At 38.3% G+C, this 19,636-nt stretch overlaps 1 protein-coding gene across 19 annotated transcripts in view; it reads right to left on the reverse strand.

Annotated features, from left to right (window-relative positions):
- The window catches only part of LOC134544890 (protein PRRC2C), a 355,574-nt gene that overhangs the window by 210,058 nt on the left and 125,880 nt on the right, over positions 1 to 19,636 (reverse strand). For all 19 annotated transcript variants that reach the window (XM_063388526.1, XM_063388523.1, XM_063388533.1 and 16 more), the window contains 2 exons: positions 8,696 to 8,999; positions 202 to 433 (listed from right to left, as the gene is read on the reverse strand). In XM_063388526.1, the coding sequence (XP_063244596.1) occupies positions 202 to 433; positions 8,696 to 8,999 (536 nt within the window). The remainder of the gene's footprint in view (positions 1 to 201; positions 434 to 8,695; positions 9,000 to 19,636) is intronic.

Genomic DNA, 19,636 nt, shown 5'->3' on the forward strand with positions numbered 1-19,636 from the left:
TACAAATGTAAAATAATAAGACTAATAGAATATTATATCCTAAAAAATAAATGATATCATATATATTGCTAACAGATAACTGACTGATGTCTACCTAGTATTTAATATAGTTAATTTAAATCCACCCAAAAAAAATATGAAAATTAACTTTAAATTTAAAATAACAGTCAATCACATTATTTTCTGCTTTTAAAAACTGACCTTTTACTACAGTTCCCTCACTTTCCTTTTTTTGATCACTAATGAGCAAATTCAAATGACCCTCCGAAGAAGCAATATCGTCTGCTGGTTGCGATTCGTTCCAAATTTTCCCAATGTTCTCCATACTATTTGCCGCACGATGACCTGGATCAACATTATCTGCTGTCTTCTGTGAAGTGCTTCTGTTCCACACATCTTTTGCATCATTCAGTTTGCCTTCCAATTTGTCAACCTGCAATAGAGGTGAAAATTAAATCTAACAGGGTTATCATTTACATTTTTAAGGGAACCACGTTGAAATTGGTTAAAAAAAGGTGGGGAAAAAAATCAGTATTATTTTTCTAGCCAATGCTGTTTGCTAGCTGTGTCTATCTCAAGCTTTAGTTATTACAGACCATCAGAAATATGTAGTTGGCAATTAAGTAATTCCTGACAGGTTTATAGCAAAACAAATCTATAATTTTTTCCAATTATGTTTTTTTTATTTTACATTATCAATTACATATGCATAGAGACAAGATAATATGGTGTTATTTTAAAACAAATTTCGGTGTAAAGAAATAAAGATTTCGGTGTTATACGGTTTTATTTTTTTGCTCAAAATAACCACGGCAAAATTTTTTTAATTTTCTGTACGACATGCAAATTTATTTAATCAAATATTAATAACCACTAAAACCTCATGACCTAATTACAATTAAGTTCACTTGCAAATTCATAGGTAATTAAGTTCATTTGCAAATTCATAAATTCAAACTTTTAAATAACTACAAAAAATTTAACAACTTAATTACAATCACATACAGTAACAAATTACACAATTAAGCACTTCTAAAGTAACAATTAGGACAGTTTTATTGAAATGCTATCATAGTTAAATTTTCCGCATTTTCTGCCGTGAGAGGTTGTCTTCTGTAACTAACTACCAGTGAGTACCTGGAAAATGAATGTTCTGCATCAACATTTGATGTTGGGAACCAGATTGCCCTTAAAATGGCTTGGGCAAATTCACTGTAGTCCCCTTTAAGGGAGCAAAGTACCTTTGCAACATCAATTTGGCTTGTTTCTGACAATGAACGTTCCTCCTCAATTATTTTTTTGAAAGCAACATAGCCATGTATGAATGTATCAATGGGAAGATGGGAAACAGAAGGCAAGTTATGCAGAGACTTCTGTAGATTTGCATCTTCTGTGCTAACCCTACTCACATTTCTTGGGTTGAACAGAAAATTAATGGCATTAAAGACTCTTAGACAAGAATCGTTGTCAATAAGCTCAACCAGTTACATTTCACATTTAAGTGAAGTCAACTTTAGGAACTGTTTCACATTCACCTGTTTCACGGACTTTAAGTTCAGATAAATTTCCATTCACATTGGAGGAAAATACACCAAAACTCAAGATGAAATTTTGTTTTCATGTCGCTCACATTTGATGAGAGAACATGTGCTGTGGGGTAGGATCATGCTTCCAGAAGGGTAAGCAAATCGACTAAAAATGCACAATTTTGTGACACGAATAAAGCTTTTAGTTCTGTCACTTTGATCTCTTCTAGTGTCATTTCTTTCAAAAATTTAACTCCACTGTTTTCGTTACTGATTTTGTCCAGAAACTCGATAATGTCACGCAAATGCTCATTAATGTAGTCAAGACTCAAACCAAGTAGTCCATCGAGTTATTACTGGTTAAGGAAATAACTTGTGCTTCGAAACATTTGATGGATATTTTGCCTTTAGAAATTCAATGTACTGGTGTTTGCGCTTTCTTGTGTTGAGGAAAGCATTTTTCACTTTCACCATAACATTATTAAGTTCCTCCATGTTAGTCTGTCACACAACCCCAACCAAATGCAGTTTGTTTGCCCAACACTGGACATGGAGTAAATGATCCCCAAAAAGACCCTGCAGTGTTGTGGCACATTTTCTCATGTACCGTGCCGAATCAGATACAAATGGTACAACTTGTTTATCCTGCACCCCATACTTTTGAATAACGTCAATAACTGCCTGAGCACAAGATGATGAGTCTGCACAGTCCAGCACAACAGATGCAGCGAGAAATGCTGAGTGTGCTGTGGATGATTCAATTGTTTTAAATATGATGTTGAAAACACAACCCCCCCCCCCCCCCCCCCCCCCTCTGTCAGTGGTCTCGTCACACAAAATTACAATAGGTTCATCCTTTACTGCCGTTTTAACGTCTTCTCGATTTTTATCTGCTGCTACTGGTATGTATCTTTTACGAAGCCATTCGGCGGTTGGGAGATCACCACCACCCTTCACAAACTCCTTGAACCACTCCCGTAGTTTTGGATGATCCAGCTTCTCCACTGGCACGTTGGCAGACACAAAAGTTTCTGTCGTTATTAATAAAAACTCTTCTTTTTTGTCCTTAACAGATTTCACTAAGTTTTTACATTCTACTATGGAAACTTGTCGTTTAAGAGATGAGTTTTGCCTCAAACGCTTGTGTTTCTCACTCGGACATGTTTCACAAGCGTCTCTCGTAGTCTAGCCTGCAGTTACAGAATTTGCACATTAAAATTTTATCACTGACATAAAATCCTTCGCTGGAAAATTCTTTTGATCGGTCACTGGCAGAAACCTTCGTTTTAGGCATTATCAAAAAATTTTAATCACATAGGAAGAATTTAACCCCTTAATACGCAAAAAATTGCCCTGCTAGAAAGATCAAAACAATGGAGAATAGATGCGAATACAAAAGCATACCGAATACCAACATACGTACATGAAAATTAACACCGACATAAACATGTACTATTTATTATTTACAATTGTTACATTAAGCAGGGTTAATTTTATTTTCGTACCCAGCGTACTTTATTTTAAATAAACAGTAAAAGCAATGCGCTTTAGTGTGTAATATTTTAATGATTAAAAACGTAATCTTAGAAAAACATATTTTGGACGTTTGTTATTTTTGTATTTACAGAACGTGAACGACGGCCATTGTATCATAGTTATCAACATCTTACATTATTACGGTACACAAGATTACAGTTTATTGAAAATATTACGTTAATTCCGAGACTTCATTTTAAAATCTTTAATGAATCACCGTCGCATATAATATATATGGCTGCTAGTTACTGTCAGAAATATTTGTTTGTGCTGAAGATAGTGAATTGTTCTTACAGAATGGAAAAAAAATCGTAAATAATCAGGATAGACGAAATTTCGTGACATATCGCGGATTTAGCACAATTTCATTTTATTTCCTGTTTTCAAGCGGTTTTAGTTTTATCGCGCATTACCATATAATTGTGTCTCTACATATGCATCAAAAAGTGTGATTTAAAAGTAAGGATGTAAACTTGTTAAAGTATTATCAGTTTTCAGATTACATAGGTTACATTAGGTGCCTGGCACCTAAATTAAATTATTTCATGATTTTATTTTTTTTTATATATATTCTGACATTATAAAGTATTTTATTTGCAAATCTTGAACACAAATTCAAAGATACAAATGTACCTGGAAGTATGGCATGATTTTTTTTTGTGGCGATACAACCTAGTTTCACCAGAAGGTATGAAAAATACTGATATTTCATACCGCTAACAGTCACAGTTTGAGATATTTAAAAAAAACCAAAACAAGTTACTAATTAAAAAAATTTAGATATAAAAAAGTGTTTACCATTTCAAATAATATTCCACAACAGATAGTAGAAAAAAATTGTTTAGTATGTTTAACAAGGTTTTTATAAATTTAAACACACTTTGATTGGTATTCGAGTTTGTAAATTTTAACCCCTTCTTGCATCAATTGCACTATACTAACAGAATTTTGACTAAATTGTAGGTTGTGACAAAAAGTAAGGCCAACAGTACACAAAAAATTTCTGAAATAAGAACATGCACAAAAAACTTTCATAGGATACCCAAATTGAACTCATCAAATCAATTCCCAATTTGACTAACCCCCCCCCCCCCCCCCCTCCACCCAACCACCAATAGTACATCAACAACCCCTCAGCCGATTTAGAGCTCATATACGAACTTGAAAATTCTATTGGCCCTGCAAGTCTACCTACTAAATTTTATTAAGACCCAAAAACAATTCAAAGTTTATCATAGGACAAAGTCACATACATATGCACATGTTGAATCACTGAAGTTGATTTGTAGATTCAGCAATATCTATTAATATAAATTGTCGTGCCAAAATTTTTCTCTCATAGCGCAACAGTTTCTGTTTACATTCCTTGTGAGCGCAGGTTGTGTCACACCAGCGCCAGAAATTCAGGATGTGATGAACTGAGTACGGTGTTGTTTGTGGTTAGATTTTCTGTCATGAGTAGCGTGATCATCTAGTGGTGGCTTCACCAGCTGACTGCGCTGTTTGCATCGCTTTGCTTGGAGAATCTGGTACACTGCTGCCCTGGTTTCGGCTCAGCTGTGTTTATTTTCTGTGCACAGCACCCCTCGCAGGTGGCCTTTGACATGTACATGTTACAACCTGCCGGGTGAGTGCTGAACTGTGTCAGTCGCTGGTGGAGGGGAGCGACCACAAAGCTTGGTTGCACCAGGAATGTATGTTTGTTTTATAAGAACTTTGTGGGTTTATTTGCTACTTTTGGAGCTACGCAAGCTCAGTAAATTTTATTTAAGTCAGTTGCAAGTAGGGCTGGGGCTTTTCGGCCTGCTGACACACTCCGACTGCGTGGCTGAAGTTGAAGAAAATGTCTGTGCACTTGTAGACACAGAAATTTCTGTGAATAAGAAAATATGACAGCTAAGTCAGGATAACATGTTCAAAGAATGTTGAGCAGATGGCTTGTAAAATTATTTCAAGTCCTCTAACTGTGAAATCACTATAAAATATCTAATGTAGGTGAAAATAACAAGTGAATTCTTGACGTTTGTTGAATCTGAATGTATATAATTGGTTTTGTATAATTTACTCATTTTTCATCCTGTCTACATACCCTGTTAAAATATTAACTGCTGTGAACAAAATGGTAATTAAAATGGTGGGAATCTCTGCACAAATAACTCTTTTGTTTAAATAGTTTGATCATTTCCTGCCGACTATCTTTTCCGGGGAGAGACTAAGACTGCAATTTACAAAGATTTATAAACCATTCTGTGTCACCTTGGGTGCAGATAGTAAATATTATATTTAGTTTAAAGGGAAGCTGGAAGACATGTGAGTGGGTGGATCTACACGGAGTTAAGTTATGTTCCTCTACAATACGTTTTACCTGGAGGTTAAGCTATGTCCCCCAACAATGTATTTTACAGAAGGCTACTGTACTTTCACCAGATAAGCAGATAAGGTTTGGCTGTTAAACTTTCCAAGGTACTAGGATGATAATTACGATCTCAACACCAGTTACATTGAAACTGAGAATGAAAAAACACCGGCGGAACCGGAAAAAAAACCAACCGATGGTACTGAAAACAAGAACTGACCGACAGAGCTGAGAACGAGATCTGACAGAGGGAACTGAGAAAAAGAACTGACAGATAGAACCGAGAACGATAAACTCTGCCACTGTTGGCGCTAAGAGAACCTACAGAGGGAACCAAGAACAAGAACCGACAGAGGGAACCAAGAAAGAGGACGACAGACGGAACAGAGAACAAGAACCAACAGAGGGGACTGAGAATGAGAACCGACAAAGGGAACCGAGAACGAGAACCGACAAAGGGAACCGAGAACGAGAACCGACAAAGGAAACCGAGAACGAGAACCGACAGACTGAACCGAGAAAAATAACAGACCGACGGAACCAAGAAATATAAACTGTGCCACACATTGGCAAAAGTTAACTCGTTAAACATTTATTTTTCTTAGACTAATTTTACTATCTATTTTTGGAGAATATTTTAATTTTCTTATGTACCTTAAAAATTTTATTAATTAGGGCTACCAGCACAATAGCTTCAGGCCTTCACGCTGGCACTCAGTAGCCACGCTCCTCGTTCCTTTCGTCCCAATGCTGCGCTAAGAAGCATATCACAATTATTGGTGCCTACTAGCACGTACTGACGTTATAGGAACAACGCCACGCCCCCAGTGCGGTCACATACGTAGCCGAGTACTGTGGCCACGTGTTGCAGTTTTCATCACGCTTCCTGTCTCGCTTTAGCACTCTATCAAGCACGCCTTATGTGGCATTTAAAACCAAGTTCATGCCCAGGAGCAAACTACCTTAGCGCTGGGCCGACCCCTCCCCACCACCTTCCCATTTTGCCTTTTTTTGCTCTTGTTCCAAGAACACTGCGTGGTGCATCCAGGTAGCACAAACAAAACCCTTCCTTGTGTTTGGCCAGGCACAGCTTATGAGCCCAAGTCTATGGCACTGCCTTGGTATGACACCTGTTAGACGCCACAAGAACTAAAGTTTACCCCTACCTCGATAGTCCCCTAATTGCCACTGGGAGCGACACATCCCGAGGCTCTGTCCTTTAGGATCTAGCTCCCTCCCTACCTTAAGTTCATGTCTCGGACGCCCTAGATCCACCGTCATGCATAAACCTTGACGTTGCTCACCATCTTTTGGCCACTTTGCTAACTAAATGGGATGCTTAGTTCCCCTGTTCTACGACACATGAACGCCACTTCCTGGGTGGTTACTCCTTGGCTAGCTTTCCCCATCCTTTCTAGACCACCTCCGCGCAAAGAAATAGTTCCTGCCAAGTAGTGAATTCTGTATCCTTCCGCCTGGCCTTCAAGTTAGGTTTAACTACACACGGCTCCACCCGCTTGCGGAACTTTGTCTCCAGTTGGCCACTGATCTACATAAGCAGCTTTCTCCGTGTGACAATAGATTCCAGCGAAAGTTTCGTAGTTGGCATGTAGTCAGTTAATGCGGGGATATCCCCCACTTTCATTTAAGCATATATAGTTAGTGAAGGGAATTAAGTTTTTCCTGGGACCTCTACATCCTATTTCGTATTAACGTCTCTTCCAACAAGCTCGCATGCCATTTAACCCCCACATCATTGATAAGTGCAAGTTAACTTATTTTTAACCTAGTCACCTTTTAGTTATTTCGCTTTCGGTTTGTTTTTGCCATTAATATGTTTCCTTACGCTGCATTTATTTATGTTACAATGGGTGTATGTACCTGAATATTCAAATCTCAGACATTTCTCACTTTCATCTTCCCCGCATGGGCTTAAGGGGCCCGCCTCGTCAGGGGTGTATGTGTGTTAGTGAGGCGGGATGATAAGCGCGACGCTCGATGGTATTTCTAGCGCGGTGTCGCCTCTAAGCTCAAGGCTCTGAACTGGCGCGCAGTCTTCTCGTCGTCAATTGATAACTGTGAAATTTGTGCGGTGACCGTATTTTTATATTACGGGGAAATGAAGATAAAGGTGTAATGCAAGCCCCTTAAGTGCTTTCAAAAATCTGTACCACTTGTTTTACACCTAAAAATTACTCTGAAAACATGCGTTTCAGCCATTTTAACGCTTCTAGAAATACAGTTTAAAAACATGATCCAAAATTAGAAGTACTTTTCGGGCCTCAGCGAACTCTTAAATGCTTTTCGTAAACATACCCCACTCGGATATCTTGAGTAGTTATGAAATCGCGTTGTTTTTCCTGAAGCTCTGCGCACCGTCTGTGTGACCAGGTAGGCGGGCCCCTTAAGTGGCCCAACTGGCCATGCCTGTGCATTTTTCCATCCCTTGTGAACATTGCTGGACTCAGCTGCCGTCCGAGAGCGAGCCCAACTCTAAATTCTGCAGCTAGCAAATGTTCTCCTCTGCTGCTGGCCGGTATTCTTCGCACGTCTGCAGCTAAGACATCTACTAATTTATGTATTTAGTAAAAATGATTATCATGTAAGGTTATGAAAGCATATTCTTATAAGATTGTCGTTTCAAGAAAAAATGCTAAGCACATGGTGTACCGGCTGGCCGTTACGTTTATTCTTTTTTAATTTATTCATGAGTGTATTCTTTAATTTTCTTAGTGGCTGTTTATTTAAAAGAACTCTCTACTCAGGTGCGGATCCAGGATTGACTTCCGGGATTCTAGAGGGGGGGGGGGGGGGGGGGGGGGCAGAAGTCTGGACCTAGTTTATAGTTTATTATTACTTCAGAAGTTGTATTATCAGGTGTATAGTTTACCCTACTGGTAAGGGGGGGAGGGGGGCACGTGTACCCGTGTCCCCCCTATAAATCCGCCTGTACTGTAAAGTAAGACGATTCACTACAAGTCAGATAAACCCGGAGATAGCAGAATAATGAATTTAAAAATTCTTTTATTCACCTAAATTTAATGATCCCATGTCTTCTGCCTCTGTGGTCTCCATCCTAAAGGATATTTGGATCAGCATGCTGAATTTCAGACAACAAGGAAGTTATGAACAGATTTTTATTCACTACGATAATCTCCCAAAGCCATGAGGGTACAAACTAACAGAGGGATCCAAGCATAAGAACCGACTGATGGAACAGAGAACAAACAAACATCACTAATGCATGCACAGGGTCGCAAATCAACGGGGTAATAACCTGAGCATCCTTGTCCCCCTGCTTCTTGTCCAATGAAAGGCCAGGTCCAGAACTGGATCTCTTCAGCTGTGTGAGACCCCTCTTTGTGTCACCTCGCAACTCTGCAGCCTCGAGTTTCTCCCGAGTGATGGGGCCAGGGGCGTGACGACCCACTATTTCCCTCCTATCACGTTCTTCCATGCCACTGTGCCGGAAGTAGTCAAACTTCTTGGGCTTTTCTTCCTTCAGGTCCATGAAGTGTGCTTCAACAGCAGATTCAGCCCATGAACCTGAGAGAAGTGGCTTATGGTCATCACTGGTCAACCTAAAACAATAAAAACCTCTGTCATAATCACCAGCTTATAACACAACAATACTGCCAATCAAGCATTGCAGTTACAGAGAAACTCCTAGCATATACAAATAAAAAGGCTGAAAAAAATATGTTACCTGTTTTACACAACTTACATGCTTTGTTTACTGTTTAATGAACCTCTAAGCCAGTGGGAATTCACAGGTTTTAATTATTACCATCACAAAACACATTAAGTAGATTAATGTTACAATTAATACTACACTGGGAAGTTGGGAGGGTATAGCTCGAGTTTCGCTTATTTTTCTACAACTTTAGAGGATTTTATTAGTTCCTTTCAAAGGTGATTTTATCTCCATAAAATATTCTTAATCTTTATGCTAAGCAGTGACAGAAAATAAATTTTGTGCATGCATAGCTACAAGCTACAACTTATGTGCTACTTGGTAAAAAAAATTAAAGACCTTTCTCTGTAACAAGAAATAAAATATTCCAGTATTTAGTCACATTTCTTCATAAGACATGCCACTGGAAATGGATTTTGCATTGGCAGCTTGATAAAACTAAGAATGATTCCTAGTTTATTCTTTTACTTTTAGTCACAATTAAAGGTTGTATTTGACCTTATATATTGTTTTATCAAGGAAGTCTTCCTACTACAATATCAATTCATTTAAATACAAATTAGATTGAACTTTTTAATATAACAAAAATGGATTTTGTATTAAAATTTAGCAAACTTTTTGTTCGAGCACATACATCAACATTCGAACCAAAGCCATGATGATGCATAACTGTCTGTTTAGTCCGAAGATCGCAGCACTGTCACAAGGTCCAACGGGTGGTGCAAGAAGGCACCAAATCACACAACAAAAAAAAGTACACAGCAACCCTCAACATTCCGCCCACCGAAAATAAGTATTTTCATAATCACCAGGTAAACATCTAAACAAAAAAACTACTCCACTCTACGGCATCCCTAACAAGAATGTGAACTAGCCAAGAACTAGTATGGTTAGTTCATGGGCAAACTTTAGCCACTGGTCTCACAAATGTCCCATGAGGAGTCTTCAGTGTGACAACTCGCACTATCCCATCTTGGCCTGGATGGATAGTTGTGACTGGCAGTCTTCCATTTAAGTGGAGGAAGATTGGGTTCTTGGACCAAAACCAGCTGGTCTAGTTGTACGTTAGGTGATGGGGTGGTCCATTTAGCACGTGGTTAAAGAGTGTGGATGTACTCCACACTCCACCGTTTCCACATTGTCTGTTGCAAGCGGGAAACAATTTGCCATCTGTCCAACTTATTTAGAGAAATATTCATCAAATTGTGGTCTGGCACAGCAGTCATTGGCTCGCCAACCAAGTCATTGGCTCGCCAACCAGAAAATGACCTGGAGTGAGTACATCATACTCTTCAGGGTCTGTTGACAATGCACACAGTGGTCGAGAGTTCATCACCGCTGATATTTGTGCTAGCAGAGTGACAAATTCATCTAGGGTAAGCAGCAGGTTCCCCACTACTCGCTTCATGTGTTGTTTTGCTATTTTAAAAGCCGCCTCCCAGAGGCCCCCAAAGTGAGGGCTTGCGGGGGTTGGGGGGGGGGGGGGTTTGAAGTGCCATTTGACACCTCGTTGAGCTGCTTCACACAGGATGTGCTGTCGAGGCTCACCTGACCACAGAGTCTTGTATAGTTCCTTCAAGTGGTTACTGACACCCACAAAGTTAGTACCATTGTCAGAGTAGATTTCCATGGGAGTTCCTCGGAGTGAGACAAACCGTTTCAAGGCTGCTAAGAATGCGTCTGCAGAAAGATCAGTCACCATTTCAAGATGTACCGCCTTAGTGGCCATACAGACAAACAAACACATGTAGGTCTTATACGTCACTCTTCTTTGTGTTCTGACTGGGGTATTGAGAAATGGTCCTGCAAAATCAACTCCTACAGAGCGAAACGCTCTGACTTGAGTAAGTCTTGCGACTGGTAGTGCGCCCATGAGTGGTTTCAATGCCGTAGCTCTCACCTTGAAACAATTCATACACTTGTGAAGCAGCTTGCGAACTAGACTTCTTCCAGACTATCCAGTATTGACGCCGTGTCAGACACAAAGTCGTCTGTGGGCCCGCATGGAGGTGGCCAACATGAAAGTGAATCACAATTCTGTTACCGGCGCAAAGCACAACGTACGTAATTACCTATAACATTACCGAAATACGACAGCATTAAAAATAATGAATGCCTCACTTGATGTTTATAGCAAAACAAACAAAAATACGTGAAAATGGTTTTATCCCAACTCTACTCATGAGAGAAACTTGTCAAACATGACAGCAATTCGCCAGTTTTGCATTAAATAATGCCAGAGTTTTCCATGCCATTAATTTTCTTAACTAAAATATAGACGCTACAAATATTTTGTAATAATTAGTATTCTGCCTATTTAAAACACCTAAAATATCATTCTTTATCAAGTATCACGAGATGTCCGAAAATCAGTTTCCTTTAGATGCCAACAGGCCATAAACAGAGTGTAAATGATTCCTATTGATCGGATCACATATTTCTTTTGTCATATTTTCGGAGACTTAAAAGCCAAAATAAAAAAATAATAATAATGTAAAATTAAATACACGTTACCATAATAGCTTTGAAACGTAGAAGAGTTTAAATATTTTATTTCGTACAGTTAATTTTTTTAGCAAGTTTGAGTTTAAATATAAACAAACTTCAGCGTATTGTAGTCGTAGTAGTTGGTTACAATGTCTAATAGTTTACGGTGCTTGTCAGCTATCTTTAGTGTAATTTAACGTGGTATTCTGTAATTCGTTTACATTTTCTTTGTCCATATGGAAAACTCGAGAAAAATAAATTCCGAGTTAAAAGGCGTGTGGAAGTTTTGAGAAAATGCTAACCAAACCACAAAATGCAAACAGTGTCAAAAAATTATTAAAACCAGTTACGGTAGCACGTCTGGGTTGATAAGGCACCTAAAACAGCATCCCACATTGCAAAGAAAATTCAATACGGAAAAAAAAACCTGATCGTGAATAAAAAAAAAAAACTACACTAGTGAAGGCCAATCTACTTCTGAGCAGTTAAAGATTGAAGAGACTTATCAGTGGAGTCTTAACCATCCCAAAGCTAAAGTGATCACACAAAACATTGGAGAGTGGATGGCTGGTTCCATGATGCCCTACAATGTTGTGGATAATGTGCACTTTAAGAAAATGTTGCAATCTACACAGCCCCTGTACAAAGTTCCTCCGCGTACAACTTTTTCCAACAGGTCAGTTGAACCTAGTTTGTACACTTCAGTGCAAGGCAAACTGCTCGACCACATTTCTCGGGCTGTTGCTAATGCTACCATACCTCTATGTCCTTCTCGTGTGATTTGTGGACATCACGCAGCAATGATGCCTACATGACAGTTACATACCATTTTGTTGAGAACTTTGCATTGTCCAAGTACTGTTTGGGATGTGCAAGTTTTTCGGGAAGTCACACAGCTGCTGCAATTGGTGACAAACTTACTGAAATGATGACTAGGTGGGACCTTCTTAAACTTGAAGAGACTAAAGTACCTCTCTATATGGTAACTGACAACGGCAGGAACATCAAACTCGGTTCATCGCTTTGTAAAGCAAAGTTCACACATTTGCAGTGTTTTGCCCATACACTCCAACTAGCCTTAAGTGATGCCAAGAAAAGTACAGAGAGCATAAACTTAATGTTGAAGAAAGCAAGAGGAATGGTCATTACAAGCATAGTTCTTCAGCAAATTTACAGTTGCACAAAATTCAAGAATAATTGGGACTTCCATGTTTGGAACTTATCCAGAACTGTGCAACAAGATGGAACTCAGAATTCGTCATGTTGGAAAGATTGTTGAAAAACAAAGCAGCACTTTTACCAACCTTTACTTATACTTAACATTGATAGTTTAACTGTCAGTGAATGGCAACTTGTGAAAGACTATGTGGCAATTCTTCAACCACTTCATGAAGCAACCACCCAACTGTGCAGTGACAAGATACCAACAGCATCCATGGTAATCCCAGTCCTTTTTTCAATGGAAGCTTGCCTGAATGAGCATATTGACAGTAATAGCAAGGCAGGATCTGATGTTTTTCTAAAGCTCTCTTATTTGCTCTTAAAGCCAGATTCCCAATGTACGAAAAGCAGGAACCATACTTCACTGCAATGCTTATGGACCCTCACTTCAAGTCTGTTGTGATTCCAGAGGAAAAAATGTCACTGTCAGCAAAACACTTGCAGTTAATGGTGCAAAGATCACAACAAACAGCAACATTATCAGGTAATTAAATTTAATTACAGCTTAATGAATAAACCATTGTATAAAATTCAATTGTAACTAAAATAACTTTTAAAGAATTATGTTATAAATAAATTAAAATTTAACCTAATTGTTTGTTTTATCACAGTTTATTCTTATATTAAACATGTTTTTGCAGATATGGAACAAGTACCTGAACCCAGTGATAAGCCGCAGAGTGGATTATGGAAACAATTTGACAGCTTAGCCAGTTCTTCAAGTAATGCATCTCCAAGTGAAATACATAACTATTTGAGTATGCTCTTACTTGCAAAGACTGAAGATCCCTTAAAACGGTGGGGAAAAAATCTCACAGTGTTGCCAAACCTTTGCAAGATAGCAGTGAAGTATCTTTGAATACCAGCTACAAAAGCAGCAAGTGAAAGAGTTTTTTCTTCAGCTGGAAATGTTGTGTCAACAAGAAGAGATTCCTTGGTCACACAACATGTGGAGGAATTAGTGTTCCTTCATGAGAACCAAATATTATTTTGAAGATTTGATATATGACTACAGTGATTTATTATATACACATATATATATTTACAGTTTAATTTTAAATATAGGCTTAGTTTATATTTAATTATTTTGAAACATATTAAAAAAATAAACATATTTATAGGATACAAAATTGATAGGAAGCATATATTTCAATCAATTTTTTTCCAATCCCGTTCCCGTTTCCCACGGGAAAAATATTTTCCTGTCCGAGAATTTCCCGAATAAAAAAATCCTTTCCCGCACAGCAGGGTGGCCACTCTTCTGGGATAATAAAATTCCTGGTTTTTTCCAGGTTTTTTCAAGGGTGGTTTTTATCAATATTTGCATAAAATTTGCAGGGTCGGCGCGTCCATATAGGCGAACCAGGCAACCGCCCAGGGCGCCAAGTAGCTGGGGGCGCCGCAGCACGACACATAACAGCTGATATAATATGTTTAACGATTATTGAAACTAGATGAAAATGGATATTTTAACAGTTTGCAATGTTTATATTGATATAAGTAATTATTTAAAGTCCACAGTGACCTGTTTATAATTTGTGATAAGTAAAAAAAAAAAAGCCTGCTTACATTTCAATGTTGACAAAATATTAGGCTTACGTGATGTATTTTGAGGCAAGGAAAATTTTTTTTGGGGTGTCCGGCGGGGCATTAAGGTTTTTCACCTAGGGTGCCAATTTACCTTGCACCGGCCCTGACAATTTGCATTTTTGTTACACAAAGCACATACAATATGATGTTTTATTGGCGTTAAACAATAGACAACTTAACTATAGGTTTAAAAATTAAATCAATGAACTTGCTTAAAACAAAATATACCACCAACAAAAAATTTATAATTTCACGTCACCAAAATTATTTGACACCAAACGCACGTGTTTTACCCCTCTTGCGTGGCTGGCAAATGCTGTTCTTCCCATGCTACCGATATTGATTTTAACATTACACAAATTTCAAATGGCGTTTGTCCTGCACTTTGTATCTTTCTCCACCCATTCAAACTCTTCCGTATATTTGTCATTGTATGTGGTGACCGAACTCTTTGACATTTTCATAGTCTGAGCAAATTACATGTTAGATTAAAAAATTCAAAACAATGTCCCGCACAACTAAACTTTTAAAAAAACTCGAGAAAAGTATCCGTAATACCGTGACGCAACAACATGAGCACAAAGTAAAAAAAAATAATATACATACAAAACTAGTGCTACCAACATGCCGTGCGAGAAATTACTACCACTCTACAACAACATTTTCAGCCAAAATGCTGTTGCTTTTGAATACAGAACCATAATAAGTATGGAAGTCTGAATTGTTAACGGTTTCTTACGTACTACAAAAGTTTTTAAATGCAATATGAACTAATTAACTTTCACAAAATATAGCTCACGAGCATACTGTCGTGCTTCGACGGGTGGTGAACGTGCTCACGTTCAAGTTTCTGCATCATAGGCTTTTAACAGCCGTATGTTATTGCGATCGTTACTTCATAAAAAAAATTCCCGGTTCTAATAAAAATTCCTGGTTGATTCCAGGTATTCCTGGTTTTTTAAATAAATCCTGGCTATTTCCCGTATTTCCCGATTTCCCGGTTGGCTGACCACCCTGGCACAGCCCTACATATTTGTCATTAAAGTAAAGATTTGATTGGAATGCCGAGTAGTTTCATGGTATTAATAGCATTTCGGTGCTTCGTGGAGAATTAACTTGATTATTGGTGTTATGTGGTGTATCGACATGGTTTTCGGTGTTATTTTGGTTTTATCGCAATTCACCATATAATCTAGTCCCTAGTTATATAGCATATGTACTCGATAGAGCTGATGAAAAATTTTACACCATAGTTATGTAGTTTTAAATTTCAAGAGCTGCAAATGGTGTGAGCATTTTCATCGCAGGCATGAATTTATAGAAGAGAGCCACTGGAAATCTTACGTTACATTTAACAGCACCCTACTTAAATAATTAAAACTATTTAAAATCATCTATAAATACATTTGTAAGTCTTTTAAGTATACATAACTGTTTTATTTTTCTGCACCTTTAAGTATTAAAAGCAGTACGATAAGACATTTACAAATAGAAATTCATTGAGATATTTACAATCAATTAGTTATGATTTAATTTTTTCTCTAAGTTTCCAAGTCACTGATCAACAGCACACACAAAATAAAATAATCTAGCTCTTTGTTGCGAATTTTGTGATAACCTACTCTTTTTAAGGTATCTACTTAATGGTCATATGCAAGCCTGTGTGGGTCCCTGATTTTTAGGTTTCCGGTTTCGGTTCCCTTAAAATACACGACCCGGAACAGACTTTTGATATCTTTGGTTTCGGTTTTAGGTATTTCTTTTTGTATGTTTCTGTTACCTTGCACATCGATATGTTTATAATGCGGGAAAGGTAAACAAACACATTCTTTCAATGTCACTAGACTCTCATTATGTAAAAACACAGAGCATACAGTCAAACCTCTCTGAAACGACCCCTCACGGTTCCCAGGAATAGGGTCATAATAGAGAGGTCGTAATAGATGTTTTCCGAAATTTTCAGTTGATTTCCACCGCCCCCCCCCTCCCCCCCCCCCCCCCATTTTTTCCCAAACCGCAACTCGCTAAGAAACCAGCCGTACATTGACAGGATGCTGTCACTCACAATGCTAGACGACTTTAACCCTTATCCGGGGACGTGGGGTCTCCGTGACCCCAGAAAAACTTTAACTTGCTGCCATCTATGTACAGTTCAAGGCACTTGCTTGTGGTGCCATCTACCTTTCGCTTGGATGTCACATAGTCTCCTCCTGCAGTGTCAGATTTGTTTACGCTGTCTGGAGCTAGATATCAGGTCGCAAAGATAACTTGGGGTCGTGGTGGCACCACGTCACCAGATATGTTTCTATCTCAGAAGTGATAAAATGGCTTCTAAATGAACATGTGTGCGTGTGGCCGATCCAGATTATGACAAAAATATTTCTAAGTGGTAGAAAGATATTGACAGTGACTTAAGTGATGAGTGTGTGTGGAAAAGAAATGTGTGATGATTGCAGAGAACATGTGCAAATACTGTACTACAGAGTGACTTTTCGTACAAATTTAATTTTTTTCAAACCATGTTACACTAATATATTATATGTAAAAATGCCATTTTCAAAATATATAAGTATGCATGTGCTTTCTAGTTAACTAGATAATATATTTTGTTGTGGTATAAGCATTGGTTATGCAAGGAAAATATTTGGGGGTAAAAAGTAATTTATTTTTGTTGGGGAAATTTATCTGTTGTAGATTTTATGAAAAAGTCTTATTATTCGTAGAAGTTTTCTAGATTTTGTTTTGTCACTATATCTATATCTAATAGCAAATAAAACTTTTAGGCTATCGTATGTTTATTTTTTTTAAAAAAGCAAGTATTGCAAATAGGCATTTTTAGATTTATTTAAGCAAGCACCAAAAGAAAAAAATTGTATTTTATATTTGGTAAATAATTATTTACTAATGTATTTTTTAATTTAATTAATTGGTATATTAAATGCATGAAATAATTTTACATGGGACAAAAATAATTTCTGATCAGTTAATTTTTACAAAACATTTTGGGGTCTGAGGGGCACCACGTCACCAGATATGTCAAATATTTTCACGTCTCCGGCTAAGGCTTAACCCACTTCAACCTTCATGACAAACAAGTCCGTCGCCCTACAGGCCACCTCTAAAGAAAATATGTCGATGGACAGTTTATTTTTACTGGTCAGTTTACATGTACGTTTTCTGCTTGCCGTAGTTAAATACACTAGAACCCCGGATTTAACGAAGCAGTGATTTTACGAATACATTCTCGGGAACCGTCAAAAAATTGGACATTATGACCAAAATGTGAAAATCAGAAGAAAAAATTAAAAAAAAAAACTAAATAAAAGATCTTTAAAATCTGTTAATTTTAACACACAGCGAATTTTTGCGTCGGCTTTAATACTTCCAATAATGTTCATGTAAGAATAACAAAAAAATAATGGGACATTTCCTTTAAAAATACGGCAGCAGTAGCTTGTGCAACGTAAGTGGGAGCGCGGGAATATCGTCTAGATAGGCTGGCGGCAACACAGGCGGCGGATGCATGACGTCATACGGCTTACCTCTCCTTCCCTTGTCCAGACTTCAAGGTTCATCCCTCCCAGGCATACAAACCATCATGTCTCTCTCCCCCTCCTCGCTCAACGTCCTTTGGCATGTGAAACTGTCAACATCCTTCCTCCCCTTCTCCAAACTGCGTGCAACGGAAGCAAGGTTTGTATAGTCCATTTCTGGTAAAATGAAAAAATTTTTAAGGGGCCCCGCGACAGCCATTTACTGTTAATTGTTTTGATACAATTTGTTTGTTAGTTACACAACATTATTTCTGCTGGAAAATCACTGAAACTTCAAAATTTCTTTAATGGAAAAATTTAGCAGGGCCGTAAAAGTATTCATTTTTGCCGCAAATGAACTATACTCGCCCTTCCTGCCGGACAACATTCTCGGCGCGTGACGCATGGCAACTACAGTCGTGTGCCGCGCACAGCCACGAAAAACCTACGCGATTTCCAAACTACAATAGATATCCGACTGGAGTCTGTTTACGAAAAGCATTTAAGAATTTGTTAATGCCCAACTGGTTCTATTGAGATAAAATGGCTAAAAGGCATGTTTTCGAAGTTTTAGGTGTAAAAAACCCGTTATAAATTTCTTGAGAGTATCATAGGGAAATGCATTACTCCTTTACCTTTATTTTTCCATTATATAATGTTATGGTCACCGCTCAAATTTCACAGTTATCTGACGGGAACGAGATGACTGCGCGCCAGTTCAGAGCCTTGCACTTAGAAGAGGTTTTACCGCGCTAGAACTACCATTTTGCGTCGCTATTATCATCCCGCTTCACTAACAGACACGCTGACCCGACGGCGCCCTAAAGCTGATTAGAGGAAGCATGTAGAAATGCAAGGCAGGAAATTTTTCCAGCTTATCAACCAGGACCCGGGCAAGTCTTGACTATCAAGCTTTTCACATTAAAATATAAGAGACTTGAATTGTGTAATTTCAGTGTTATTTAGCGGTTTTTCTTAAAAATAGCTTTTTTTTTGCATTTTCCATATAAATTCACGAAAAATTTCGCGATTTCGCTATTCACCATATAATCGTGGCCCTAGTTATTGCACGCGCGAGAGGCGAGACGTGGAATGTTAGAAGAAAGATAAATGCGGGGTAGACAGACGGCAGCCAGTGTGTTTCCTGCGCGGGGAATAAGTGGCGTAGCCTTTTTTTTTTATGCTGGGTTAAGCGACCTTTTTCTATCAACCCACGGGAAAAGATAATTGCTTGAGCTGTCAAAATAAACATAGCTGCGGCAGTTAAAACAAGTTGAGGCGGGCGTGCATACAGTAGGTCGCTGTGTATTGACAACCGATAGTAATCAAAATCAAAAGAAATCCAGCAGCTAGCTTTGCCTTAACTGCGTACCACACTAGACACTCGCAAAAAGCTAACATAAACACGTTGCCACAAAAACCTTTATCTGCACCCTGCCGGCAAAGGGACGTGGAATGGGGGTTGTTAAGCGCTGACAGCGGTCGACAGGAAGCACTTGGCAAGAGAAACGCAGTAACATGCTACTCACCACAAGAAACTTATTTTCTGTCCGATTTTCTTCGGATTTTCGGCAATTTATTCACGGTTCCTCGAAATCGGGTTGTAATAGAGAGGTGGTCGCAATAAATGGGGTTGCAACAAAAAGGTTAAACTGTAGTTACAATGAACTAGGGGAGTGATAGAATATGAAAG

This window comes from Bacillus rossius, chromosome 1, assembly GCF_032445375.1.
Source record: "Bacillus rossius redtenbacheri isolate Brsri chromosome 1, Brsri_v3, whole genome shotgun sequence".
Lineage (NCBI taxonomy): Eukaryota > Metazoa > Arthropoda > Insecta > Phasmatodea > Bacillidae > Bacillus > Bacillus rossius.